Below are 27,709 nucleotides of genomic sequence, written 5' to 3' on the forward strand. Positions count from 1 at the left end.
GTGACAGATGGTGTGATACAGAATGTCACACATAACTCAACTCTCTACTCCACCGGTTTCAGGCTTGAGTTGGAATGGGCTGGTGAAGCATTCCTGCCAATGCAGACTTTTGTCTGTACATTAGACCTGTGTGTTGCTTGGAGTCTTGTCCCCTTCTTTCACCGCGTGTTCCTCCCCTTCCAAGAAAAGCGCCAATAATAGCCCAAGGAATCCACTACAAAGGCTTACCTTGGCTTCATCGAACCCAACACAAACCCAACACATTCTAGCCACGTGACATTGCACGTGAGATTCTTTGCCTTTACACGTGATTCAACCCATGCGGTCGATATCATGGTTGATTTCGCTTTGTTCCATCCTACATTTATGTTAAGGATACAATACAGGTGCAGCTATAATAAACCCATCGTCATCGTTGTCATTGAAACCATTCCATTAGCGCCATCGCTCAAGTACTTGGAATATTTAGTTGCCAGACTTATCAACAAGTCGGCTAGACATGTTAAGACAGCCTCCCCACTATGCACAGGTGTCGCAACATGTCACGTCCATCATGACTCGCGGCTCTTCTCTTCCTTGATAGAATCGATTTGATTGGCAAGTTTGTACATGGCAGAACCCAGGCCATGCTGACCCGAATGCGGTCGAGGATGATGTGCTGTATGGGTTGGATACGCATGATGCTGCTCTGTATTGCTGCTCACGCTCACGTCTGTTCGATTTGTGTTCGTTCGGGCCTGGAGTGGTCGGACGTAGGCTTCGCCTTCACCAACGTGGACTGCCGTTGCCAACCCGGTTTCCGGGCGGAAATGACGTCCATCTAGATTTCCATCCACAGCTGAGAGCATCGACTGGCCCGCCGATGACCGCCGACGCCGCATCACAATTCGCTCTCCTTCTCTGGCCTCTTTTGCCTGTAGGCTCTCCGAGGGCAGCAAAATGGCTCGATCAACTTCATATGGTAGCCCACGATGTCGTCCTCGAATCTGCATGGCGATCATGACCAATTTCGACAGCGTCCGAAATTGCGCCGAAAAGGACGTGTCGGTCCCAGGATAGCCCAGAGAGAGGCCGACGGTGCCATACGCCGAGATAATCTCAAACAACACCGAAAAGAGGGTAAAGGCGTATTCGTTGGTGTTCTCCAAGCGACTTCCTTCAATAATTGCGATGATGAAAAGACCCAAGAAGACATACCACAAGTCGAAACTCAATTGTCGCCGCAGATGGGCTCCCACATAGCTAGCTTCTTTTTCATCTTCGCCTTCTTCGGCGGGACTACCATAGATGCCCAAACTCTTTTCTTCGTACACATTGGTTCTTCTCATAGAAATAGCAATGGGAAACACCGAAATGTACATCATGATCAGGTAACTGACCTGAATGGCAGGATGCAGGTCGGCCAAGTTCACCACGGCAAAACCAGCAGTCCGTGTGGCGGCAGCTTGGAAGAGGCCGGCGAGGAATCGGATGCCACTCGGCAACTGGGTGACGGTGGCATCGTTCAAGTCGAGGATGATGAAGAAGATCAGGTCGACGCCGTTCAGAAGAACCAAGATGCCGAAGAGCACCCAGGTTGCGGGACCAGGAAACAGCAGGGTGAAACATCGGCGGGGATGGTCCAGCAAAAACCGTAATTCTTCGTATGTCGGCGAGTCGTCGCGACACAGCTTAGACATGATCCAGATGACGGCGCGGAGCATGCAAGGGAACCCCGTATTGCCGATGATGATCAAGTACGTCATGAGCAGCAACGGCCACACGGCTCGTTGAAAGGAAATCATCGAATCTGGCGTCAGGGTGAACCCCAAGTCATTGAATGCAGAAGCACTGGTGAAAAAGCCCCACCAGACACGATTCTGGGCGACTTCGTCCACGACTTGGCTGTAGGTACGAGAGCGGAGAATCCACGGGAACAGACACAGAGCGCCAAACAGGTGAAAGACAAAGAAATATGCCACCAACACCTTAGCGAGGAGCTTGAGGGAGCGGTACTCGATGCCGCCCAATTCTTCTCGCTGATCCTCCGTCAGGTCAAAGAAGAAGGAATTACGACCAATGGTAGGTTGCCAGCTGAGATAGGGAGCCGGTTCCATAGTGCGGCCGGTGTTGCTGCGCAAAAAAGAGCGCGAGCTGTTGACGCGGGGCCGTTGCGCATATGGACCGGGTCCAGCACGATCATGGGACTGCTGCTGGCCGGAACGTTTGGTGTTGACTCGAGGAAACGTGATCTTTTCGGATCGATCACGCACCACTCGTGGCTCGTCGATGGTGATGTGGGTGGCTGCACGTTCCACACGTGCATGCATGTCACCGTTGTCATTGTCGGAGCTTGGAGCGAGGTCAGGGTCCATGGTCATCTGGCGGAGGAGATGATTGTCGATACCATCGAGGTGTTCTGGCCGGCTGCCACGTTCGAACTCGCGGGGGCTGGGGATCCGGAGGGTGGTGGTGTCGTGGGGATTGCGTTGGTTCTCGAGAAAGAGAATGTGCTGTTCACGAGGCCTTTGCTCAGGCAGACGGACGTCTTCGGCGGACCGTGACGCTGAAAAGGGGAAGCCACCCTCATCCTGCGGGTTTTGCTTGGGCCCATCGTCACTGCTGTCATCGTCTTTTTGGGAGCCGAGGGACGACTCGACGGCTTTGCCATTGGCATTAGGGGGGTTATCGAGTTTCTCGTCGGATTGGGAGTGTTGATTGCGGCCAGTACGGCGGCCGGTGTGCGGTAGCAATTGGATGACTCTGCCACGGATGCTCAAGGTGGGATTGACATTTTCCAGATCATCTTTGGTGTTTGCGCGGTTGCGAGACTTTGTGCGTCGCAGCTTGCGGGCCTCGAGGACGATGTCTTTGAATCGTTTCTCGAACCAGTATAATCTGACAAAGACGACAGCCGAGTGTATGACGATAGGGTTACACATCATTGCGCCAAGATACAGGATAGCCTGCTGGCCGGTTTTGAGGTCGTTGACATTGACGGTGTTCAAACCACTTTGGGTGCAGGACCCGGACGCAAAGAACAGGGCATCGATGTAAGAAATGTCGCCTATGCCGAAGATGACGACGGACAAGAGTAGGGACATGCCAATCATGTAAAGATAATGGATGGTGATAAAATTCAGCCTCCTCTTGATGAACAGATCAGGGATCACATTTCTTTTGAGAAACTCCCAAACGTCCAGCATCAATTCCTGGACAGCCATGATGGGAGCCCCAGGGTGCAGGTTGTGTGAGGCCAGGGAGGCGGTGAGGACAAATCGAATATGGTTCAGATATCATAGGATGGCATATCTAGGGTTTGGTTGAGGAATCAGGAAATATCGGAAAAGAGATTAAAAGAATGAATGGCTGTGATCCATGTTAGTGTTGACGTTGAAGGCAACAACCAGAGGAAGAGTGACGAGGGGCATGATGAAGTGTTCCGCAGGGAGGAGCGAGTGAAGGTATGAGATGACAGTGTAGAAGGAGTAGAGTATGGAAGAGTTAAGGTCAAAGATGCTAATTGAGAGATGAGGAATGTCGAATCTGGTTACTCGGTGCTCACAAAGCAGCTGGTCATTTCAAGTTGCGATGGATTGGAGCAAAGGTGAAGTGAAAGCGGGACGAAGGAGGCGCAGCATGAGAGTCGAAAATGTGAAGAGGCATGATAGGGTTTTTGGGAGGTGTGGTGAAGGTATGGTTGAGAGTGTGGCGAGTTAATATGGAGATGAAGAGTCTTTCCGTTCAATTAGACTCATGTACCATCGACAAGCATCCGCGTGGAGGTCAGGAATGAGAAAAATAAAACAGTGTGAAGAATGCAGTAGATGGATGAGGGATGAGGAGGCAGGAATGATGAATGTGGATGAATGTAAAATGTCAATCTGGCCAGGGTCTGGGTGTTAGGGCACAAGGGTTCTTGGTTAGGGTCAGGATTCCGATCCCAACCCTCCCTAACCATCCAATCCTAGAGGCAACTGTAGCCCGAGGCGCCTGTCAAGAAATGCCGAACATGCCTAAACTCTTGGGAGCAAGAGCTTGTTTGAGCCAGAACAAAACTCCACTAGAGTCCAGCTGGACCTGGACCTGAAAGTCCGAAGCTTACCATGCGTTTGTAGCTGCAGGTAATCGCGACACTTTACAGCCAAATAGGTACCTACCTAGGTAAGGTAGGTAGGTTAGGTATGCATACATTAGCCCTAGAGCATGCCCATGATCCGGAAAACCCCGTCGTCCCTCGGTTCAAGTCGCTCCCTAAGGTATCTACGAGCACTTTGTACTGTAGGCGCAGACAACGCCTGGATTATTAGACCTCGCGAAGAAAATAAGCATCAAGCATTCTGGTACTAAGGAGTACTTAGTGGTGCTAACATCGACCCACCTGCAATTACATAAACGAAGTACTAGCGTCACTTCTTAGGCGAAGTACCTAGTACCTATGAGGACTTGTAAGGAACTCTCGACTTGGACATAAAGGCCGAGGAGACACCTCGACCCCATGATGTCCTTATTATTGTAGTCTTATCCCCAGTTCCTTATACCCTTAGTAAAGCTCGTCACCCACCACTGCTGCAGTAACTATAGCACCTAACCAGCATCACAAACAGTCTCCCATAATGCCATCATCCCCATCTCATGACAGGTTTGATCTTCATCATAATCTCATCAACAAGGTTGTCATTGTCATACAAGGATGATGAGGGATATCCTAGATATCTATCAGTTTTCATTTTCGCCTCTTTTTGAGCTGTCCATCCACAAGAGAAAGACCGTCCATGATACAATCAAAAGCCGACTCAAATGCAAAAACGCGCGCTCGTCAAAATGCCTAATGAATGTGACATCAACCCCTCAACCAACATTCCATCCGCAGTCGTTGCTCGATTCGAGCACCAAACATGTCTGGGCCAATTTCGTCCTGAATTCCATCCTCCTTCCCACCACCTCCCCTCCCTGCGAAGCCCTCCATCACTTGTTCGACTTTTTCCTGTTCTTTTTCTTCTGTTGCTTGTTCGATCCCACCGCTGGCGGCGGGCTTTCAATCGCTGTCTGGAAGGTTTCGTGCTTTGTTGGCATAGACATATCCTCTTGCTGCGGTGGTCCCACTTCTTCCACTGCTGGGCGATCTTCGTATACTTCTGGAACTGCCTCGTCAATCGACGCATCTGCAATGCTCTCATAGACCTCCTCGTTGGTCTGTTCGGACAAGATCGTCCGTCCATCAGCATCTGCCCAAGATTCTGACTCTCGAGGCTCCACGCTTTCTGACGTCCCACCTGCTGTTCCATTGACTTCGTCCTCAGTCCCATTGTCTTCCTTTAGTAGCCACTCCCTGGCCCGGCTTTGGTCAGTTGGGCCATCATTGACGTGTTCTCCGACGTGGACACCAGGATCATCAGCAGCCGTTGCGTAGTCTTCAGCACCATGCAGACCATCACCATTCACCATGGCTCCTTTGCTCTGGTTCTCGAATTCCCCTTCTCCCTTCAACTCTTCTCCATTGACCTCTCCTTGTTCCACTGGATAGCATTCTTCCTCACGATAGGGACATTTGTTAACATCGGCCGGCAGCACGAGTTTGGTCACGTCTTCATGGTCATGGAATCGGCACACTTCTGCCAGATACTCTTCGACCGACCATTTCGTCTCACCCACCTCGTTATAATCCCATCCTATTTCTGAATGATTCAGGAAAGTTGATTTCCACCCTTCTCCTCTCGGTTTGGGCGATTGCCCAAACGCAGCTCGTATCACCTCTCGGAGCGGGCTGCCAGGCATTGTCGCAGCATAGATGTCATTCACGATATTGGGACTGAGATGCCACTCTTGGCTCGCCAAATTCTTTCGAATCTGGTCCGTGATCTGGTTGCCCAGGGCCGGGATTTGGTACGTAGTTGCAAAAATCCCCAGCTTCACCGTATCATCAAACGAGCCTCCTGCTTCAATCTCCGGCGTGCATGAATGGCTCCAGATCAAAAAGTCTTCGATTGTTTTCAGAGATGTGGAGTCCAGCTGTAGCTGATCCGAGTCGGACAAAGAGGATGCTCGCTTCAGGAGGTCACGAAATCCACGAGATCTCCGCAGCAAGAAGTCTCGAGGTATGCGCACAACCTTTCCTCGCCTTCAGGAGTCTTCACCACCAGTTCAACCCGGTCGCTTTGGAGCGACCTGACGACATGTGAGCTCAATCTTGATCAACCTGAGGGGGAAGTGCATCTCGGAACATACTCAAGAAACTGCCGACGACGACGGGCAGCCATCGTTTTGACTCAGAACCCGCTTAGATCATTACCCAAGTCGCAGCCTTCTTCATTCGATGCCTTTTTATTCGCTCTTCTCCGACGTAGCTAGAAGGCAAACCAAGCTAAAAGATTTGAGGCTCTCCAAGAGTAGATCCGTGAGACCATATATCTCCAATGCCGCCTACAGGCCTCAGAGCCGCAGCCTTATGGGGAGAGAACTCTTGCCTGCCAACAGCTGCGTTGCTGCAACACACGTGTAGTTTGTCTTGTGGCATTTTCTTATTGGCTTTAGAAGGTAATGAGGCTACGTAGCTTGCATAGGCTTGCGAATAAAGCAACCAGTCGAAACCTCCGACCTCGCCGCCTCCCCCGGCACATTAATCGTGGATATGCTTCTACAATCAATGATGAACAATTAATTACGGACAGGTGACGCTGAAATCGTATCTGCCTCCCAACTCTCGATTCGACTTTGCCCTCATGTCATGCGACGCCTGTTGTTAGGAAGTTGGATTAGAGTTACCGGTACTGAGACTCTCGTGACACCCTCGTAAAGACGATTTCTCACACCAACTTTCAAAGCTTGATAGACATCAGGAAGTAGAAAAGAGTGGTCACGCGAATTATGAGCTGCAGCGCCTGTGATGACGTTCTCGCATACTATTAGGGCACTTTCAGGCGATGAGGCATCCGTGCTAAACCTCGTAATATACCTAGTACTTGTTGGTCGATGCGGAGGTGATTGGGCCAAGTAAGCGACAGGCTCGCCCCAAATCTCGAACGTACCATATGTACTTGTCGGGCCTCGCTCCTTCAGGATTAAGGCCTTCAATAGCCGACTGTGTAAGAGGCATTGTGTTTGCTCGGAATTAATTGGCTATCAGAGCCTGCTTTGACTCCCATGCCAACAAGACGACTCGATCTCGTTGCTGCCCAAACTAGATCAACGTGGCAACCTGTCAACAGCAGATGCAGTGCAGTCTTGGAACATCCTTGCGATAACCCCCAGTCGGGCACCGCGGTGTGTGAGGTGCCTGTTCGGGCATCATGTCCCATGTTTGGCTGCTTTGTATTAGGGACGCCTAAGCATTGTGCCCAACCTAGAATAGTTGGCCACATTGCCCAACCTGAGTCTGTAAATTGTGCAAGTTGATGCAATAATATGCTCCCCCAGTAGAGCCGGCCCATCGCCTCCCTGGTATCTTGAATATATTGAGAGGAGGCACAGCCACCACAGCAAACTTAAGGCTGATTGGATCTCACCGTAATTGCAGTACTTTTGCGCATACGTGTGAGGGCAATGGTTAGCTGTCACCACTCGCGATCGGACTCCTGTCATTGTTGTTGAAATAGTCCTGGGCGCATGTGCATTGGTGACCCCGTGGACAATCGGCTCAAGTCATTCAAACTTGATTAGAACCACGAATGTGGTGTTGCTGCTGTCGTGAGGCATCAGGCAATCAGCTTGGGTAGCAAATTGATTGTCCCAAAGTTATGTCCCATAACAAGGGCATCTTAGATTCAATTGCAGGGTCATCTAACGTGGACTCTCTGCCTTCTGTAATGATCCGTAAGATAGGTGCAGTAGAAAACGACGCCCAAGGTCGAGAAATCCTGCGGCCGAACCATCCCAGCAGACTGTGGCGGTGATTCTTGCTACAAGACTGCATATTTCCCTAGTTGTCACGCACCCTGCAGATCGAGCATCTATTGAGACAAAATATTGAATGCCACTGTTCTCACCTGCTCGGTTCCGGCTTACCAAAAATGGCTTCATGTAAGATGCAGCCGGCTCATGGGCTCCCTAAGCCTTCAGAGGCAAATAGTCCACGGAGTCGGTACGCTATGCATCACGAGAAAGTGAAGGAGGATGGGGTCAGGAGAACGAGAGGAAAAAAGCAGAAAACCGAAAAGGTACAAGCAAATAGCCATCTCCAACACGGCGAAGAGCTGAAAGGTTCGAATCGAGATGGGAACCCTGGAAGCCGGCCATTCGTCGACACGAGTATCTTGAACAACCCGTATGTTGATTCGAGCAATGTCCCTCGCCATGACGGAATCAGCCTGGTGCGAGCCTTCATGTTCGACCGAAACATGTCAGAAGCATGCCAAGCAGTGGCGGACAAGGTCGATGAGTTCTGCGGACTTGCCGGCCTAGATGACTGTCCTCCCGACCATACAGTCTTTCTGGTGGACGATCGATGCTGTTTTCCGGGGCGTGAAGGAGTAAGACCCAATCCAGGGCCTCTTACCCCACAAAGTTACTTGGAGCATCGCTCTCAACCGGTGAGTGGAAAGAACATCGAAACCGATCCTTGGAATGAATACTAACCCAGCCTATTGTAGCGTTTCCAAAGTTGGCCTAGCCCACGCCAAAAGGCGTCAAATCACGAAGCCCTGGCAGAGAGCGCATCTCCAGATCCTCGCCAGCGGCCCGCCACGGCGACTGCTGACCAGGCTATAAAGAGATATGACACGCCCCAAAGCTGGGAAGAGTTTGCCGAGCATCATGGACAGCCTATCCACTGGCCTCAACAGGAGAATGGACAACTACCTGATGCAGAACGACGGACAGTGTATGTATTCGATACGAGGCGAGAACTTCAGGAACTGACAAGACCTAGCTTCACAACAAATCTCGACCGTTGGAGCATCCATGTGCTTGCTGCCACGGCGTCGAGCCATGAGGTCGACAGCCTTCGAAGTGCATTTTATCGGCATCTGCTTTTCGAGCCCCTGATCGGAATCGACTTGTCGGTAAGTCCGAACGATCCATTGTCTGCCCTCGATAGATAATCGCTGACATCGTCTTAGCAAACTGGCATGCTCACTTTTCAACTTTCTTTCCATTTCCCCTACTATGCGTGGCGAGCATTTGACAGCCCGAGACCGCCTCTAGAAGACAGTCGCCGCTTTCTTGGGTGCGATGACGACACACCTCTGAGAGGATTCGAAGACGTATCCTTCCTTAATGACTCTGTGCTTGAAGGTTCCCACTATCTCTACCAATCTCAGATATCATTGACTATCACCGGCTCTGATTCTTGGAGGTGGACAGCCTATCTTTTTGTCGACACTTATCATGACCATGAGTCAAGAGAAACGGTGCAGGAGTATCATGAAGAAGCCGTTGGGGAAGGTGGTTTTCTCATGGACCCCTTAACACTTGGGACAGTGGCTGCTGACCAGCCAATATGCGACCCCCGAGCATACTTTCTTCTTATCACCCACATCCGGCTCAACCAAGTCAAACTTGAATGGCAGACAATAGAGGACAGAATATGCAAAGCAGTCCGCGCTTGTCACGAGGTATGTATGTTCGTAGCTAGCCACAATGTCGCTACATACCAAGACGCACCCACATACGCAGTCTAAACTAATACATCTGATAGGCCCCAATCATTCGGCGGCGGACGACATCGTCGACCAGTGCGATTGAAACTAATCGCAGGCATGGCAGGGCGATCATTGACCGGATAGGCCGAGTCCGGCTTTTGGCGGTGCGTATGGCAGATGAGCTAGGCAAGCTTTGCCAAAGTGTCGAAGGCTTTATCCAAGAGCACTCTCGTTCTTTCGAGGACCTTTCCCAGGATGTTGTTCCTGGTAAACGCGCTCTTTTCACCATCAAAGCACTACATAACGAGCTGAAGACTTCATGGAAGGCCCTTCAATCACAGGTGATTCGTTGTGACGCATCTTTGAAAGAAGTGAGTTATGGACCCAAACGCTGAATCACCTTTGAAGGTTTTCATGGGACCAACATTATTCTAACACAATGCAGCTCAAACTACATTTTGCGGAGCAAGCTGCTGGAGCATGCACCTTCCAGACACAGCTAGCGTACCAAAGAGTTGCCATCGATCAATATCGAATTCTACTCGCCGAGCAGCAGTGCATGGCCACAATATTAAATACGAGACTTGCAGAAGAAAACAAATGTTACACTGTAGAAGCCAGAGCGATGACAGTGTTTATGGTGGTCAGTCTTCAAGCTTAGCAAGCCACCGCATTATTGATGTACTAACATTATACCAGTGCTTTGTGAGCCCATGCGCCCTGGGTATGAGCTTCTTCTCGATGCAAGATACAGTGACACCTTTTGTGCCACCAACCTTGGCCTCATTTCTAGTCATGACGGGTATTCTTATTGTCTTTAGCACAGCTGTGACGATTTTCCGTCAACGTGTCTGGTTTTATTTGAAGATTTGGGCGACATTCATCATTCACAAAGTGTTACGAAGGCAGCGGCTGCGGTCGGGGGATTGGAGGAGGAGGATACGCTATGACCCTGATCTTGAACACGGTATTGGAGGCGACGTGCCTCCCAGAACATGGTAAAGATACAGCAGGATCCTGTGGGCATACTACCTTATGCGCATGCCTCAAATTTTATCGTCATAACAAGAACTCATGCCAGCATTCTCAATGTCAACAGCATCGTCCACTACCCAATTGACAGAGTACTTAGAGGATTGGATCGCCATCACAACTGATCATGATATGTCTGTATCAACGGGTCATGTGTTATCATTAGGCAGATGTTTACCGAGAACTTGCATGTCGTTGCCAACACATTGAGAGCTAGATGCAGGTATTACTGGCTCGGTACTTGGCTCATGCCCAAACCTGCACAAGGGGTCATCATATGCGATGCATCGAGGCAGCCAATCAGAGGTCGTGGCCATGGCTTCAGGTTGAGCCTCCATTCATGGATATATGTCTCGTCGGCCACGGCACGGACGATGTATTATGTGTCTTTCAAGGCTGAGCTTGAGAGCCGCTACACATGACAGCACCATGGCAAGCTGCACCCTGCAAGGATTGCAAAATCTCCTCGAGGAGGTTGGAGTGTCTGGAAGCATTCCTGAGTTTGCATCTGCAGACGTTCTCAGCTGCCCAACAGACATATATTTGTCCACTCTAGCAGACATAATTGTGCAACTGACAGGTTGCGACAGACAAGTGGCCTATGATTCGGTTTCAATTGGCACAGATGTTTGGGATCTGGTGACCGTAATCGCCCGATTGCGATTGAGGGAGGACCCTGAGGAATTGGCTCAGCACATTGCCGACCAGGTGAGGCTTGGATCTATCTATTCTTGGGGAGATTTCTATTACAAGTGTCATCTTCTGATATTTTTATGTGGCCATTAGTTTCCCGAGTCGCCCCTGCTCGAATGTCCTGTGGTAGACGGCATTCATTTGCGGATTCTGTTCCAACGCGAGAATTTCGGTCACATACTACTTCCCTATATCCTCGACAGGGCGGAAAAATATGGCCAGCACCTGGAAGACGGCGCTTGCCACAGCCCGAACACCAGCAAGGCAAGGAAGAAGGTGGTCGTCGATTTCTCGTCTCCCAACCTAGGCCGTGAGTTCAGTGGCCACTATTTCCGCAGCACTGTTATTGGAGCCTCTATCGCCACCTTGTATGAGAGCATGGGATGGGATGTTGTGAGACTGAATTTCGTTGGAGACTGGGGTCAGCATATCGGGCTTCTGGCAACTGGATGGAAAAGGTTTGGTTCTGAGGCATCTTTGGACGATGATCCGCTTCGACATCTTCTCGACGTATATACACAAATCGACGAACTGCACAAAGCAGAAGTCAAACTTCTGAAAACCTGCCCCATGCCGACAGAGGAGGATCTGGAGGCTCTAGACAAACCGATTGCGGAAGAGAGGGACGAGCTTCTCAAGGCGATGGAAGACGGAGACCCGGAAGCTCTAGCGTTGTGGAAGCGGTTCCGACTAAGCTGCATCTCCAGATATGTCGATCTATACTCAAGACTGGGGCTCGAGTTTGACGATTATTCTGGAGAGTCAGAGATCAGCTACATCGCCCTTGATGAGGTAGAGAGAATTCTGAAGCGCAAGGGTGTGTATGAGGAAGGGGAAGATGCATGGATCATTGATTTCAGCAAACATCCGACAAAATGGGTCAAATCTGGTATTGCCCGAATCCGCAACAAGAACGACACAACAACCTATCTTCTCCGTGAAATTGCCGCAGCAATTGAGCGAGATAGGGAGTATGCTTTTGACAAGATGTTATTCGTTGTTCTGTCGAATCAGAGTACACACTTCCAACACCTTTTCGGGGCACTCGAGCTCATGGGCTACGAAAGCTTGGCCAATCGACTCCAGCATGTTAGCTTTGCCGATGTTTATGGACTGACTCCAAATTCTGGCAATCAGGGCCTAGTCTTTAGCGACATTCTCGATCAGGCAGAGCGTTCCGTTCAACAGTATTTCCAAACTCACCCTGACGACTACACGCAACTTCGACTGGTCGATGACCCTCAAATGGCTAGCAAGATTGGAATTCTTGCACTTCTGACCGAAACTTTGTCAGTGAAAAAGAAGGATAAACTCACTCTTGATATGACCAACTTGATCAACAATGAGAAAATGTCTGGAGCCTTTTTACAGACTACCTTTACGAGGGTCAGGGCAAAAGCTGAGAGTACGGTGGTCAGTCGTGAGCAACTGAGAACGGCGGATTTGTCTATGTGTTATGAAGATCCATATCTCGCGATCCTTCGACAGATGCTTCTTCTGCCTAACACCATCCGATTAGCATTTGAGAAGCTCGAGCCTTCGATTGTCCTAGAATACCTGTGTAGTTTCTGCAAGTTGTTGGATCAAATCCTGGACGTTGGAGATGTCGGAGATGACGGAGGGCAGGGGGGGAAGGAGGAGAAAGGAGAAGGACCCGACGAGGCGGCACAGTCAGCCACTTCTGCATTCGAAGCAGCTCTCTACCAGTCCGCGCTCCACGTCCTCGAAAACGGTATGGGCTTTATTGGGCTGGCATTCTTCGGGCGGGACCATGCGGATAGCGTTAACGACACTCTCGGACAGGCTGCAGTCGACTTAGGAGGCTTGTCTGAATCAGAGAACCCATTGAAAGGCGGCTCTGGAGTTGCTATGGAAGAGGAAGTGGGAATAACCACAGAGGTTATGAAAGATCCTGCCGAACATAGGGATGTTGTGGAGTATTCTGCCCTATCTCTCAATGTCTCTCCGTCAGACCACCACGATGGCTTGCTTGGATCTGACGAGATTGACACGCATGAAGGTGGAGAGCTACAAGTCGGAGCTGATGTGGCAAATGTGGAAGAAACGAGGCAGGTTGATGTTGATGCGCCGGCTGTGGTGGCCAGAGACATGCCTTCCGGTGATGAAGGGAGTACACCAGATGAGAGCTCTGATCTCGTTGGAACACTGCCAACTCATGGTCGTGCACAAACACGAGTGGACTCTGGACTTGGTATTGGTGATGAGAAATTTCTGGAAGAACTCACTTCAATATTGACAGCAGCTGGGGTGAATGAGAAGTCGATTGATGGCAGCACGGATGAGTCCAACGATGATGACAGTGCTGGGACAGACCATTCGACTACACACGAGCTCGAAATCCAAGGAGCACACTAGGCATGGGCAAAGAAATTGCAGAGATTCCCATGGACCGATGGGGGTGAAGATGTGTAGGAATGAATGATAACGGCATGCCTGTCCTGTTTTATTTCTGTGATGTGAAGGGGCTTTGCATCCATTTTTACGATTTATGTATGGGAGCTTTTTCTCGGTACTCATTTATCCTATAGCATGAGCAATTTGGACAGTTTGACGTTGAATCGATTTGAGTGTTTAGTCAAATCTGCGTGGCTTCAGTCGCTGGCATAAATCTGCTGCGATGGAGATCGCCTTCTTGCATAAAAGGGGTCATTATGTCGCCGCTTTAAATTTGGTTCAAACAGTGATGTAAAGCGGCAAGCATTTTCCTCAAAAGGGATTGGCTATCACGGACTCCCAGAACTCTATGTTCATCGCCTGCGACATCCCACCAGCCTGACACCATAGAAGGGAAACATCCGCGGCTATCAACATTTCAATCGACTCGAATTCCAGCCAAGTATCAAAGTCGAGCCTTTCTTCTTAGCCTCTCCTCTCTTCCCATCCGTACCTCCATGGCCAGGCTTCTGGTCTTCCTCCTCACCCTCTGCCAGGGCTTCATTCTTGCTCACACGGCGTCTATCCGTGTTCAAATCCCTTCGTCCAACCTCATCCCCAATCCCTATACGCTTCCTTCTTCGACCCACGCAACGTTAACGTCTGGTTCGGGTCCTCCTCTCAAAGCTTCACTTCGACGCGGCAACTACTTCCAGTTCGACAATGTTACCACCGTTGGCTCCCTCCTACTTGATGTCTATACTCGAGATTTTGTCTTTGCTCCCTATCGCATAGACATTGCTCCTTCTGCTGATTCCACGGGCACTGTTATCATTGGAGCTTGGGAGACATATCGTGGGACAAGATGGGAGGACAAAGGAGTCGCTCTTGTCGCCGCTCCCACAACCGATCTGGCCTTGTCTATCAAGGCCTTGACTTCCAAAAACTTTTATGAGCAACGACAGGGCTTCAATCCAATGAGTCTACTCAAGAACCCAATGATTCTGATGGGTGGCGTTGCTCTACTTTTCACCTTTGGCATGCCCAAGCTCATGGAGAATATGGATCCAGAGATGAAGGCCGAGTATGAGGAAATGCAGAAGAAGACTTCCATGGGAAGCGTTGCGAGAGCTATGCAAGGTGGAGGCTCCAATCCTGCCGAATTTGATATTGCAGGATATCTCGCCGGCACTGGGAAGAGCACGGGCAATGATCGAAGCTCAGGTTCTACCCGAGAACGTAAGCGTTAAACTAGAAGGAGCTCGTGTTGACTCTGGTTTCAATGAACTCTACCTATCCCTAAATCTTCAAGCGTTGATTCTCTTGGCCACAGAATCGTGTCGATGTCGGTGCGGCGCCCCCACCCCGTTTGCCAGAGCATCCTCAAGCCAGATCGATAAGAGCGTTGGCACGCCTCCAGCTCCCGCTAGACATACTGCATATGTGCTCTGACAAACCTTTGAATGCGGCATGCGTGCTCATATTTGTCTCGTTTTTATGCCTATTTTGATGGAGGCGGTGAGGGTTTTGACTACCGTGTGGGGGTGGTGGTTGCATTACGATTGGTCGTGGAGAGAGAGAATCAAAGGAACATGCCAGGGAAGGTGCTGGCGTGAGTGAGTGCATTGAAGCGACATGCCAGGGGACGTTGTAGCATTGTTGAGCGCATTGAATCAACAGTTTGGCATGGTTGAGTGGGGGATTTTGGTGAAGATAGTCAGAATGGTGCTACAACAGATAGATATTTGGTGGGGTTGGCCATGTGTGACAATGTCACACTCTGTCCCATCCGAGTTACTCCTTTGCCTCTGACACTGAGAGATATATAAACAGCTGTTGCATTCTTAATGATGCTGAAGTTTCACAACTGCACATTCGGCTGGTGCACGGCCAATTTTTAAATTTTGTTCGCTTCCCGTGATCATTTTGGGGCTTGCGCTGGCCATCTTTTGCTGGCAGCTACATGCAGATGCCCGTATCCATTCATGCGCCTCCCACCAGGAAATCGCCTGAATTCCAGCGAGATTCGACACTCTCCCGCGCTCTCTCGACCTTCATAGGTACAGTCATTTACATACTCCGTAGATTACGCCCTAAACCATACTTGGCATCCTGCAGTAGTACATCCGATGACAATCCAAGTCTTCACCCGAAGGACTCCTTAGTCACGTGATGCCAATTTCCCCCACTGGATCAGCTTCCTTGACACTGCCGACACAGTATCTCAGAAGCACACAGTTTGGAAATCATTACATCTATGTTACATACGCCCGTATCTATTGTTGAACGGAAATCCTTGTAACCTCGGTTTGGATAGACCACACCGCTACTTCAGATATGTTTTACTTAAAGATGGTCAACTGGAGCTGCTCCGATTAGGGGTTGTCCGTTCATCGTAGCTGAATCGTTGTCCATGGATACAGACTCAAAATTTACAATTGATCTATGCCTCCTCATACCCCCTTCACCACCCTTCCTGAAATTGCAGCCAATGCCCGTCCACCGACAAAGTCCAAGAAGAAGCCTGTTTTCATATGGAGCTGTGTGAGTTCTTCTCTTCAACCCCGAGATGATCATCTTATGCCTTCCCGTCGCTGATATGAAGGCTTATATAGTGTTTGTGTGGCCGAACGGACATCCCCATCCTTACACCGCGTTGCCCGACTTGCAGGCACGGCCGGGACAAAAATTGTAAAACGGAGAAAGTCCTGCAATAGGGGGACGAAAATGAGACTCATCTGTACGATACATGGGGCTGGGGACATTTGGAGCATTTCTCCTTCCTCCCAAGGATTTGAATTCGCAGATTGCAGTTGTGAAGTCAGGCTAGCAGGCTATAAATCATTCTCAGAACACTCACCAAACGCTCTGGCTTGGACCGCGCAGTACCTCAACCCGTATCTTGAAATTTTTACAAATCAAGCAAGCTGGTCGAGTTCAAGGTTTATGCCCCATCTCTAACCCCGACACAAACACTGTGGCCTGTTTGCGAAGCACTTAGTGCCGTCAGAGAGTGGGGGTATGACGGAAGCCGATGAATGGGTGTCGAACTGGCTTCGACCTTTGATTCTTCAAACCAATTCATTGCACATAGGGTGGAGAGTACCCTTGGTGGTCTTTTTGGAGCGACAATTGATAACAATCAAGGTTTCGGTTTACCAGGGCCTGTTGACAGCCCTTTTATTGGCGCTGGTTCCGGAAGCAGGAACCCGGAACATAGGAGCTTATGCTTAAGCAGTGCGTTTTTAGGAAGATGGACGTATCCGTAAGGTTAAGTCGCACAAATATACAGACCAATCACCAGTGCTTGGAACCATATTGGGTCGTCTGGTTCTTCTGGTGGCGGAGGAACCTCTGCTTTCCGACCTGTAATGTGATATATAGAGTACCCTCGACCCACATGGAAAAGTCATATCACGTGACCTAGAGTTGACCCTTTGAGTCCCTAGTAGCATCCTGAATATATTCTCCGTACTATATAATTCACATGTATGCGCTATCAGGTGATGAGCCTGTGAAAGTCGCTTCATATCGACATTAAATCGTCCTCAATATTGATCCGCCCACGGAGTCGAGAGAGGAACCAGTGTTCATCTTCACAGGCATTCAATCGGATGCGACCCACATTTATTGGCAAATGCTGCCCGAGGCAATGAACTCGAGAAGCCAGAAAAGCTCGAAGAGGAAATCAGTCACAGTGTAAAGGTTCGGTAATTCTTCCAGCTAACCCCTAATAAGTCGTCTGCTTAAGCCTCCTTCAATTCGAATTATACCGTACATTGCTGCGGGGGCCCGGCAGTCGCCAGCCACGTATCTCATCTTCCGCCTCTCATCTCTCTCGTTGCTCCTCTTGCGTCTTTACATACAAATCTTTACCTAGTCTTACGACTCAGTACCATCTCCACTTTGACTGTTCCCTCTTGTCGGTCATGTCGGCGACGTACATCGCTAATATAGAAGCTTATTTAGTTCATTCGCGGCAGATCGTATAGAGTAAGAAGTCCCGCGCAAACTTGGTAGGGATAATCCTTGCAAATCCGAGAAGATTACGAGTATGTGATAGCAGTGCGAAGAGGAGACTCGTTAAAGTCCTTTATGATCTCCTAACGAACTCAACTCGCGGAGTATGATGGCAGCGCAGCTAAGCAAGCTGTTAACTCCCCTGAAACACATCCACTCATAACGATTGCAGAGGTCAACGTAAAAGCCGGCAGCATGGTACGTTGCAAAGCAAGTCCAACCGCAAAAGCGAGCCTGGTGCGTGTTTGGTAGAGGCACTACTTAGGCAGACAGATCACTGGTAAATATCTTGTCCCGAGAGGCCAAGAATGGCCTAAGGAGCCTATAATCTGACTGTTCGGAGCTCTTTCCAAGCTAGGCTTGAGCGCAGAATTTCACATGCAGTGGGAATAAGTGGAGGTATGAAACAACTGGTGAATCGGAGCTGAGCGAGGTCGACGTACTGCGTAGATTCCATGGTGGTCGATCAATCAATGCTCTACGTACGCAACAGTTCTGAACATGTCTTGCAATCACGCAGCTTCTACTCGTACTCTACATACTTACAACGCTAGGGAAGTGAATAAAATTCCACCCAGCTTATTTGTGCAGTAGAAGAGACATCCACGGTAAGGCAGTCCAAATAGTTCACCTTCCCGTGGCGCGATGGTTCGCCCGGCCCTAAGCCCAAGTCGCCAATGCTCCATCCCCATAGTCTAAGCCCAGAGCATGGCTAAGCAAAGCCAATCATGTGAGATCTCACGGTCAGAAGCTGGGCACAAACACTCCAGAAATGCAAAACACCGAGGCATAAACGTGCTGAGACAACGTCAGACATGTGTGGACGTGCCATAATGTTGACTGCCACGACTGCCTACGCTGCCATCATCGTCACGCGCACTGCGTAAAAGAATTTCCAAGACCATCAACATGTGTCTCTTCCGTCGCTCCTTCTACTTCTGCTCCTGCCACTTCTCCATCCCCCATTATCTCCGTCCACCCACGCTCCTTCCCCAGATTCATTGAGATCCTTCCTTCATCCTCAGGATTTTGACTTGATCCCCTCCTCCCCGCATTCCTTCAATCCATCTCGCTACCGTGTTGCTACATCATACTTCCATCCTCCCACCATCCTCCCACCATCCTCATCACCATCCTCATCACCACCATGCCCTCTCTTCTCTCTTCTAAACCTGCCTTCCAGCAAAAGGCGGATGAGTACTACGAGCCTCCTCCTGCTGGCAAACCCTACTCCATTGCCATCCCAGGCTCCGAACAACCAGGTCGATCACCCATTTACCGTCACCACAAGAACAAGGATGGCCTCTTACAAACCCTCGACCCAGCTGTTCAGACTGCCCATGACATTTTCGAGTCCTCGGCTCAAAGATACCCCCATTCTCCTTGTCTAGGCTACCGGCCGTACGACTCGGCCAAGCGCGCTTATGGCAGCTACGAGTGGCTCGACTATGAAACCGTTCAAAAGAGAAGAGCAGATTTTGGTGCAGGCCTTGTTGAAATCCACACCCGCCAGGGCATCACTGGTTCAGGATATGGCGTTGGCTTATGGTGTCAGAACCGACCCGAATGGCAGTTGACCGACCTGGCTTGCATGTCCCAGTCTCTATACACCGTTTCCTTGTACGATACACTCGGCCCCGACACCTCAGAGTACATCATCTCTCACGCCCAACTCGCCTCCGTTGTCACCTCTATCAATCATGTCCCCACTCTTCTCAGTCTGAAGCCGCGCCTGCCTAACCTCAAGATGATCGTCGTCATCGATCCTCTCGAGCCGACTATCAATGAAAAACCTGAAAATTCCAAACAAGCTCTCTTGGACGGAATTGCCAAAGACCTGGGCCTGTCCATCTATTCTCTTGATGCTGTCGAGAAGTTGGGCGCGGCGTCTGGCAGACCTTGCAATCCTCCTCGTCCTGAAGACCCCGTCACCATCAATTACACCTCGGGAACAACTGGTGCTCCCAAGGGTGTCCTTCTGACCCATGCTAATGCCGTTGCTGCCACCTCGGCATCCCTGGCCATCTCTCGAACGGACAACAAGGGCGCCGCCATCAGCTACCTCCCTCTAGCGCACATCTACGGGAGGCTCCTAGAGCACAGTGCTTTGTGGGCCGGTGCACGTATCGGATACTTCCACGGCAATCCTCTCGAACTGGTCGATGATCTGAAACTCATCCGCCCCACTGTTTTTGCATCCGTCCCTCGACTCTGGAATCGCTTTGGAGGTGCCATCAAAGCACAAACCATCGAGCAGCCAGGTGCCAAAGGCGCGCTGAGTCGGCATGTCGTCAAGACCAAGCTGGCAAACGCCAACCCTAACAACCCCAATCCAACGCAGTTCCATGCCTTGTGGGACCGTGTCTGGGGTCGCAAGGTCTCTGCGGCACTGGGCCTGGAACGTGCTAGGACTATGGTGTCAGGCGCCGCTCCGCTCGATCCCTCGTTGCAGGCCTTCCTCCGAATCGCCTTTTCGACTCGCATCCTTCAAGGCTATGGTCTCACTGAATCGTACGCAGTTGCACTTGCCCAGCCAGCTAACGATTTTACCCTCGGGAATTGTGGCGGAGTAGTGGCTTCCCAGGAGGCTTGTCTGCTCAGTGTTCCTGACATGGACTACACTATCGATGACAAACCATACCCACGAGGTGAATTGCTGCTGCGGGGAAATGCCACCTTCAAGGGCTATTATAAGAACGAAGAAGAAACCGCCATGGCATTCACGGAAGACGGTTGGTTCAAGACGGGTGATATCTGTAGCGTGGACGAACTTGGCCGATTCACCATCATTGATCGACGAAAGAATGTACTGAAACTCGCCCAGGGAGAGTATCTCTCTCCAGAGCGTATCGAGGGGGTTTATCTCTCCTCGCTCAGCTACCTGGCCCAGGCGTTTGTCCACGGTGACAGTGTCCAGACATTCCTAGTTGCCATCTTTGGCGTTCAGCCCGACACCTTTGCCGTCTTTGCATCTCGGATTCTGGGCCGTGAAATCTCACCTACGGATCTCTCGGCCATTAAACAAGCTGCGGATGACCCCAAGATCAAAGCTGCCGTCCTCAAGGACTTGGACAAGGCCGGCCGCAAAAAGAAGTTTGCTGGCTATGAACGTGTCAGGAACATCAAGTTGGAGTTGGACCCTTTCACTATTGACAACGACCTCCTGACCCCGACCCTCAAGTTGAAGAGACCTGTGGCGGCTAAAAGATACCGTGACATCTTGGATCAACTCTATGCCGAGGCACTGGCAGAGGAAGAACGCACTGGTGGAAAAGCAAAATTGTGATTCAACAACGCCCGATATAGAAATGTGTTATATAAAATGCAATACACCTCTTTGAACATATATCATCACGTGATTCCCCTTGTTGTTGAGGCAGCTGCGAGCCTCTAACGTCATGGACGTCCAGTAGTCTTCGTCCACGGAATTTACAGATGCAGAATGGAATAACATGTGTCTGGTTTCCTCAGAAAGGAGGACGAGGGGCAATTCTAGCACAATATCCAACACAACCACTTACCTTATCCGTCACCGTCTCCGTCACCGTTACCATGAACCTATCCACAGTCCTTTTACATTTAGTGACAAAACAAGGCATAAAGTGGGATTCACGGCGCTCTACATGATTTTGTCTCACCTAGGAATGGCGAACAATTCCGAGGGAAATCTGAGGGACGAAGAGGTAGGACGAATGTGTTGGTCCGTATCGAGTGACAGCCAGTAAGTGCTGGTAGAGCAGAACCAGAAATTCCAGTTTGAGGGCTGATTCCAATTGAATTTGTGGAACAGATGAACCATTCTTTATTGCTCAAACGAATCCACCGATGTGATAGATCATCGTCTGCAGTTTTGGAGTCGAAACACAAAGAGGCCAGACCAGACTGGCAAGGAAATATTAAATGGTGGTGGTCATATCACATTCAATCAAACTATACTGTTCCACTACTGTGGAACTCAAGTACCTCGTATTACTCGTGACCACTTGTGGCCCTTCTGGGGTTGGAAGGAGGGATCCCCAGGATCACAATTGAACACATGTCCATGCAATGGGTGGGACGATGAACCCGCGTGGTTGGCATGATTCTACAGGCTTAACTGGAAGTGCAAGACGCTCGATACCATGTCCTGTAATGTAATAGTGGTTTGAGGTCGTATCTCCAGGTCTTGTATACTTGATGTCTATGAATAATATTCAAACACAACCTCGCGAAGACACGTGGGAGGCAGAGGTCAGACAGGCATGTCCATTCCTAACAATTGACAACAATGGGGGAAGGGACGTTACCCCTCGTCTGGCTTGGCATTGTTCCGCAGCCTCGCCGGGGGAGCCTGATGATCAACGTTGACAACAATCGTCATCCTGCCATTTCACCATGCCAGTCACTACGTTGGTACCCGACAAATCATCCCATATCGTTGAACCAACTCCTTTTGCTTTTTGAGTACTGCAAGCGAGGTTTTTTTTACGTCGACACGGGAGCATCATGGCGGACGATGCACAGTTTGACGCAGCATTGTAGGTCTCGTCCTGCCAGAGACCAATTCACCCTGACCCTTGGTCTGTTAACCTGGATCCGCTGACCTGACCTTCCTCTTCTTGTAGAGACCTCCTCCGGCGATTATCCCCCCTCTCCGTTGCCGACAACCTCAAAGCCATCACATCACTTGTCCCAGATCTAGAAGAGGACTTGCTATCATCAGTCGACCAACCTCTGACTTCGGCTCGATGTAAAAAGACTGGACGAGATTACTTGCTATGCGACTACAACCGAGATGGCGACTCATACCGCAGCCCCTTTAGCAATGAATTTGACCCTCCTCTAGATGATGCCACGTATCAGAGCGATCGAGTGAGAAATATGGAAATCGAAGCCAATGGTGCATTTGAAGTGTACAGACAATTATACTATGAGGGTGGCACTGGCAGTGTCTACTTATGGGATCTGGACGATGGCTTCGCTGGCGTTGTCTTGCTCAAGAAGAGCGTCAACAAAGAAGCTGGCTGGGATAGTATCCATGTCTTCGAAGTTGACGAGCGGAGAGGAACTGGACGCACATGTCATTACAAGCTGACAAGTACTGTCATCCTGCATCTCGGCAGACAGAACGATTCGGTGGGATCTTTAAATCTGGCAGGGAGCATGACTAGACAAGTTGAGGCTGATCTGGTGGTGGAAAACATTGGATCACAGGGCAAGGATGGCGGTCATGTCGTCAACACTGGCCGCTTGGTGGAAGACATGGAGGGTAAAATGAGAAACATGTTACAAGAGGTGTACTTCGGCAAGGCCAAGGATGTTGTGGGCGATCTGCGAAGCGTGGCACCATTGACCGGTGTCAATCGCGAGAGACAGGCCCAGAGAGACATGATTTCCAGCATGGCTGGGAAATGAAAGCGACAGGATGTGATGAAGGAATTTGGCGTCGATGTGGCGTTACATACGACGTCTGTCACCATGCATATCTCGCTCAAGGTCAGTAGATAACCAGGTCATTATACGACAACTTGCAAAAGCAATCAGCTGGGTTGGTGCCTTCCAATGACCAAGTAGTTGAGATTGCGGTCGCACTTGCCGTTTTAACAAACAACCAGATTAGTTAGACAGGCACATTCATGATCTGGAAATCAGGCAGGCGCCAGGCACATAATACATGCACCTGCACCACTACATGATATCAAATTACTTAGTTACGCACTCTTACACGTAATGGAGACTAGCCTTACTGAGCAACTACGAGTGATAAATGAGAACAACCATTCGAGTAAGGAGCCGTGGGAGTTTCTTAGTGGGCGTTAGTGATGCACGCTATCGAATTAGGCAGAAATGAGAACGACCTGACCACAGGTCTCGATCGAGAAAATATCAAACATTTGTTCTTCTCTTCCTGACGAGATTTTCCAAGGAAAACCAACATGCAACCAGGACCGTGCTCGATACATCCTTTTATCGCCTTGAGTCTTGACTTCCGAGGCTGGCTGCTGGTCAAACTTCGATGCTATGCCAGATCCAGTCTCGCGGGGTAGCCGCATTTCCTGGCTGAGTTTCCGCCACCAAAGTTCATCTCCAGAAGGCCATTGATGCCGAGCCTCAAGATGTCTCCTCTAGCTCAAAGGTTGACCTGTGATTCTTGGTCCGGTATCAATGCCACAGGAGAAAATTGCCTTGTTTTACAGCAACGAGAGCATACTTTGACTACAGGGGTTATGCGACTCTATTGTTGCGCTGCTCTGACAGCTTTAATGACATTTTTCACTTGAGCGCTCACGCGACGCGAAGTCCTGGACATACACAGACACTCTCGCTGTCCAACCATTACTCAAAATGGCCACCCCGCCGGTCAAGAAGGCCTGTGATGCTTGCCATCGAAGAAAGGTCCGCTGTTCGGGGGGTTTGCCGTGTACCAATTGCAGTCAAGCAACTCTACAGTGTACATATCTTGCCATCCCCCAGAAGAAAGGGCCCAAAGGATCTCGCGCAAAGGTGATATCCGAGATTCGCGACACACAACAAAAGCCCACCTCGCCCCGGTCGACGCCCACTACTCAACACGACTCGTCCGAGTTCGATTTCAACAAGTCGCCAATGTCACCCCCAGTCTCACGCAACAACGCGTTGTTGTCTCAGCAGACCATCGACCATTGCCTTGAATTTTTATTTACCTACATGTCGACAACCTCATGGATCCTCGATCGACACGTTCTCTCAGAGACTCTCCATGCACAGCTTGCTGTGAATCCCGAGTTTTATTGTCTTATCGGGTCCCTGTGCGCCTTTGTCATGGTTCAACCTGGCATGAATCTAGCGGTTGCTCCTGGGAGCCATCATCAAGGCGAACCTCCGCGGAACCGTTATGGATACGCCAATATGGTGCTAGACGACGTCACGCGCGTCCGCAGAACCATCAATTACGTGGAAAACCCGACTCTAAGCTCGGTACAGATATCATTCTTTCTCTTTTGTTGCTACTTCACCCTCGAGAAGCAAAATGTTTGCTGGTTTCACCTTCGCGAAGCCGCAACCTTGGCACAACTCATGTCACTACACGAAGAATCCACCTATCTCAATGTGGATATGACAGAGAGCAATTTCCGCCGTCGAACGTACTGGCTTCTGTTGGTCACTGAACGGGCTTACGCCATGGAAAGACACCGACCTCTCAGTCTCCATCCCACGATCGATCTCCCGGTTGCCCGAGAACCGTTCGAAGAGGATGTGATCTCGGGGACTATCTATCTGGTCAATTTATTCCGCTGCATCGACGACAAGTTCATGTCGTTGTGGAACAAGGATAGGAGCCAATGCTCCTCCGCATGGCTTGCGCGCCTGCAACAACGCCTCATCGATGCAATTCCCCCAGAACTGAAAACCACCGAAAGCCAGTTTGCTGACGTCAAAGTCACCCAACACTGGTTGAGGGTGATGGTCTGGCAACTCTCCATAACAAATGGCTACCTCTCGTCCAATTCTCGCGACACATCCATGACTTTCAAATTCCCCATCGAGGTAGCTCGAGATCTCCTCAATGACATTTCCAACATTTCCCTTCTCTCCATGGAAGTCCATGGCGTCGGTTTGATCGAGAAACTCTTTGACATTGCATGCACATTGACGGATGTTATTGCATGCGTGCCTATTGAACCATCAACTACCAGTTTACCTTCATCTTCCACTTCCAGAATCAACCTCAGCAGTCACACAGCCACACCATCATCAACTACCCCTACCTCCTCCATTCCTGCTGCTCGCGAAACACCTTCAGAAAACTTAAATCGACTCGTGAACCTAATCTCTCAACTCCGCGGCGGAGCATCGCGATATCTTCCACTGTTACTGGCCAAAGTATCGGAGAATCTACCCAGCATGACCGCTCCCCTCAACCCTGCGCCACAGATGAATATGCAAATGCATATCAAACAAGGCTATGCTGGAGCACTAGATCACGTTCCAACTCCGACACCACCAGCAGGCGCTCTGGGACATGTACAATCGCAATTCAGTGCTGGCGAGAGTGGATATGGACCTGGGACAGGGAATGTCAATGGCCACGACACTGGTGATTTCAATACTCCGTACCCTGCCAGCCTTGGCCACAACGTACCTGGGTCGACGAAACACAAGCCTCTCGACACCAGGTTGATGTTTCATGACTACAGTCCAAGTATCCAAGAGAGCACCGATATCGACATGACGCCCGGTTCGGTATCGTCATCGAATGCGGCAAGTCCGTATGGTATTCTCGGTCATGGCCTCCGCACTACGCCGCAGAGGCCACAGGAGGAGCCGTTTACAATTCTGGCGCCCGTGCCGAGGAGTATTCCTATGAGCCTGGCGGCTGTCGATGTGGAGGATCGCCATCGGTGAAGAGTGGCATGCAGCAATGGTGTTGGGTCGTTTTATATTTGGGGCATTGAACATAGCCTAGCATATTCACATCGCGACTGACTCACGTGCAATGATAAGACGCCTCTAAAAGCACTACATGAAAATAATATCTGCCTGGTGGCAAGCTAGACATAAAGTCTTCGTTGGGACCATGATACGCCTTGCATACCTAGCTAGGTAGCCATAACGAAGACCGATTCAGCTTTCGACCTATAAACCCTTTTTCTCATCGTTTTATCCACATGGAAATCTTGTACCCGGAAATCTGCAGATTCGCATTGTAGATTCATGCCTCAGATAACTTTCCTAAAAGTGCCATCGCGATGTGGCAAGCCCTTCTCCGCCCATGATCTCTTACAAGGCACCTATAGCTTGGCCGGAGTCTTCGACTTCTTGCCACCGGCTACTCCAGTGACCTCGGCACCACTCAGGATGAAATCGGGGTACTTGAAGTCGCCTCCAGGGCTGACGGCTCCGATTCTCCAGGCACCGCCGTCTACGACCAGATTATCGGCTGAGACATAGTTGGCAGCATCACTAAATAGGTAAACGGTAGCATCGGCAATTTCCTTGACCTTTCCCCATCTGCCCACCGGGATCTGCCGTCCAGGTGTTTCGCCAGGTGCAACCTTTTTGGCCAGTCGGTCCATTCCTTCGGTGTTTCCAATGGGTCCAGGGGCTATGATATTGGAGGTTATGCCCAGGGGACCATATTCAATAGCGACGTTGGCGGACAGGGCGTCAATGCCGGCTTTGGCAACACTGACATGGGTTTGCAGCGGTAGCCCTGTGTAGTGGATGGTGGCTGACACGTAGATGATGCGACCGCCAGGCCCAGAGGTGGGAGTGTGTGGGAGTGTGGATGTGGAATTGTATTTCTTCGCAGAGGCCACCAGGTGGGGAAGGACGAGTTTGGTGATGTTATAGCTGCCAATGATGTCGATATCAATGACAGTCTTGAAGGCATTTTCCGAGAGTTGGGACATGGGCACAAGGAAGTTGCCTGCGGCACCGGCGCTGGGAAGTCATTGTCAGTCGAGAATCAGAGCAGCTGGAATATCAGTCGAGTAGGCTTACATCAAGAAATCAATACCACCAAGTTCCTTGACTGTCCGGTCGACACTCTTGCGGAGAGCCTCAACATCTCGAACATCGATGCCACCGATTCCAAGGACCTTGCTACCAGGACGCGCAGTTGCAATGTCTTTGGCCACTCGTTCTGTCTTTTCCACGTTGCGGCCAACAATACAAGCATCAGCACCTAAGTGGACCAGAGCGCGCACCTGGGCGGAGCAGATGGATCCGTTACCGCCGGTACAGTAGACGACTTTGCCCTTGAAGATGCTGTCCTTCCAGACCTCAGAGACATATTCATGCTTGGGAAGAGGCATGGTTGTGGTTGAGAAAATATGATGGGGGAACAAGGGTCGAGGAAGGAGCGACTATGAGTTGGGAAGTGAGGAGAAGGTGCCGAGGGGTATTCTGATGAAGGCACTGGAAAATGAGAAAAGACCAAAGGGTAGGAACGACCGATCTGTGTTGAGTAGCACTGTGAGTTATTGTGAACAAGTCAGGAGTACGAGTATATCATAATATGTTAAACGGGTCGCCCATCAGACTGCCAGCAA

The 27,709-nt window shown here is 50.2% G+C and overlaps 6 protein-coding genes across 6 annotated transcripts; 4 read left to right on the plus strand and 2 right to left on the minus strand.

Annotated features, from left to right (window-relative positions):
• Nucleotides 1–15: 15 nt before the first annotated feature.
• PV10_04059 (uncharacterized protein) lies at nucleotides 16–3,817 on the minus strand. The gene has a single exon (XM_016368579.1). It carries the CDS (start codon nucleotides 3,201–3,203, stop codon nucleotides 552–554), a length of 2,652 nt encoding a protein of 883 aa, XP_016224367.1. The 5' UTR covers nucleotides 3,204–3,817; the 3' UTR covers nucleotides 16–551.
• A 4,171-nt stretch (nucleotides 3,818–7,988) lies between these two features.
• PV10_04060 (uncharacterized protein) lies at nucleotides 7,989–10,559 on the plus strand (the record flags this gene model as incomplete). Its single annotated transcript, XM_016368580.1, has 7 exons — nucleotides 7,989–8,507; nucleotides 8,568–8,797; nucleotides 8,846–8,978; nucleotides 9,036–9,530; nucleotides 9,614–9,928; nucleotides 10,003–10,200; nucleotides 10,257–10,559. The coding sequence occupies 7 exons, from the start codon at nucleotides 7,989–7,991 to the stop codon at nucleotides 10,557–10,559; spliced, it is 2,193 nt and encodes a 730-aa protein (XP_016224368.1).
• Nucleotides 10,560–14,098: 3,539 nt separating this feature from the next.
• PV10_04061 (uncharacterized protein) lies at nucleotides 14,099–15,507 on the plus strand. Its single transcript, XM_016368581.1, has one exon. The coding sequence runs from the start codon at nucleotides 14,195–14,197 to the stop codon at nucleotides 14,924–14,926; it is 732 nt and encodes a 243-aa protein (XP_016224369.1). The 5' UTR covers nucleotides 14,099–14,194; the 3' UTR covers nucleotides 14,927–15,507.
• A 3,038-nt stretch (nucleotides 15,508–18,545) lies between these two features.
• On the plus strand, nucleotides 18,546–21,038 carry PV10_04062 (uncharacterized protein). Its single transcript, XM_016368582.1, has one exon. It carries the CDS (start codon nucleotides 18,844–18,846, stop codon nucleotides 20,980–20,982), a length of 2,139 nt encoding a protein of 712 aa, XP_016224370.1. The 5' UTR covers nucleotides 18,546–18,843; the 3' UTR covers nucleotides 20,983–21,038.
• A 1,028-nt stretch (nucleotides 21,039–22,066) lies between these two features.
• Nucleotides 22,067–23,367, plus strand: PV10_04063 (uncharacterized protein). The gene is made up of 2 exons (XM_016368583.1): nucleotides 22,067–22,213; nucleotides 22,301–23,367. The coding sequence occupies exons 1-2, from the start codon at nucleotides 22,182–22,184 to the stop codon at nucleotides 23,088–23,090; spliced, it is 822 nt and encodes a 273-aa protein (XP_016224371.1). The 5' UTR covers nucleotides 22,067–22,181; the 3' UTR covers nucleotides 23,091–23,367.
• A 2,787-nt stretch (nucleotides 23,368–26,154) lies between these two features.
• Nucleotides 26,155–27,694, minus strand: PV10_04064 (uncharacterized protein). The gene is made up of 2 exons (XM_016368584.1): nucleotides 27,159–27,694; nucleotides 26,155–27,098 (listed from the first exon to the last, which is right to left on the minus strand). The coding sequence occupies exons 1-2, from the start codon at nucleotides 27,470–27,472 to the stop codon at nucleotides 26,447–26,449; spliced, it is 966 nt and encodes a 321-aa protein (XP_016224372.1). The 5' UTR covers nucleotides 27,473–27,694; the 3' UTR covers nucleotides 26,155–26,446.
• Between the last annotated feature and the right edge of the window lie 15 nt (nucleotides 27,695–27,709).

This window comes from Exophiala mesophila (assembly GCF_000836275.1).
Source record: "Exophiala mesophila strain CBS 40295 unplaced genomic scaffold supercont1.3, whole genome shotgun sequence".
In the NCBI taxonomy this organism is placed as follows: domain Eukaryota; kingdom Fungi; phylum Ascomycota; class Eurotiomycetes; order Chaetothyriales; family Herpotrichiellaceae; genus Exophiala; species Exophiala mesophila.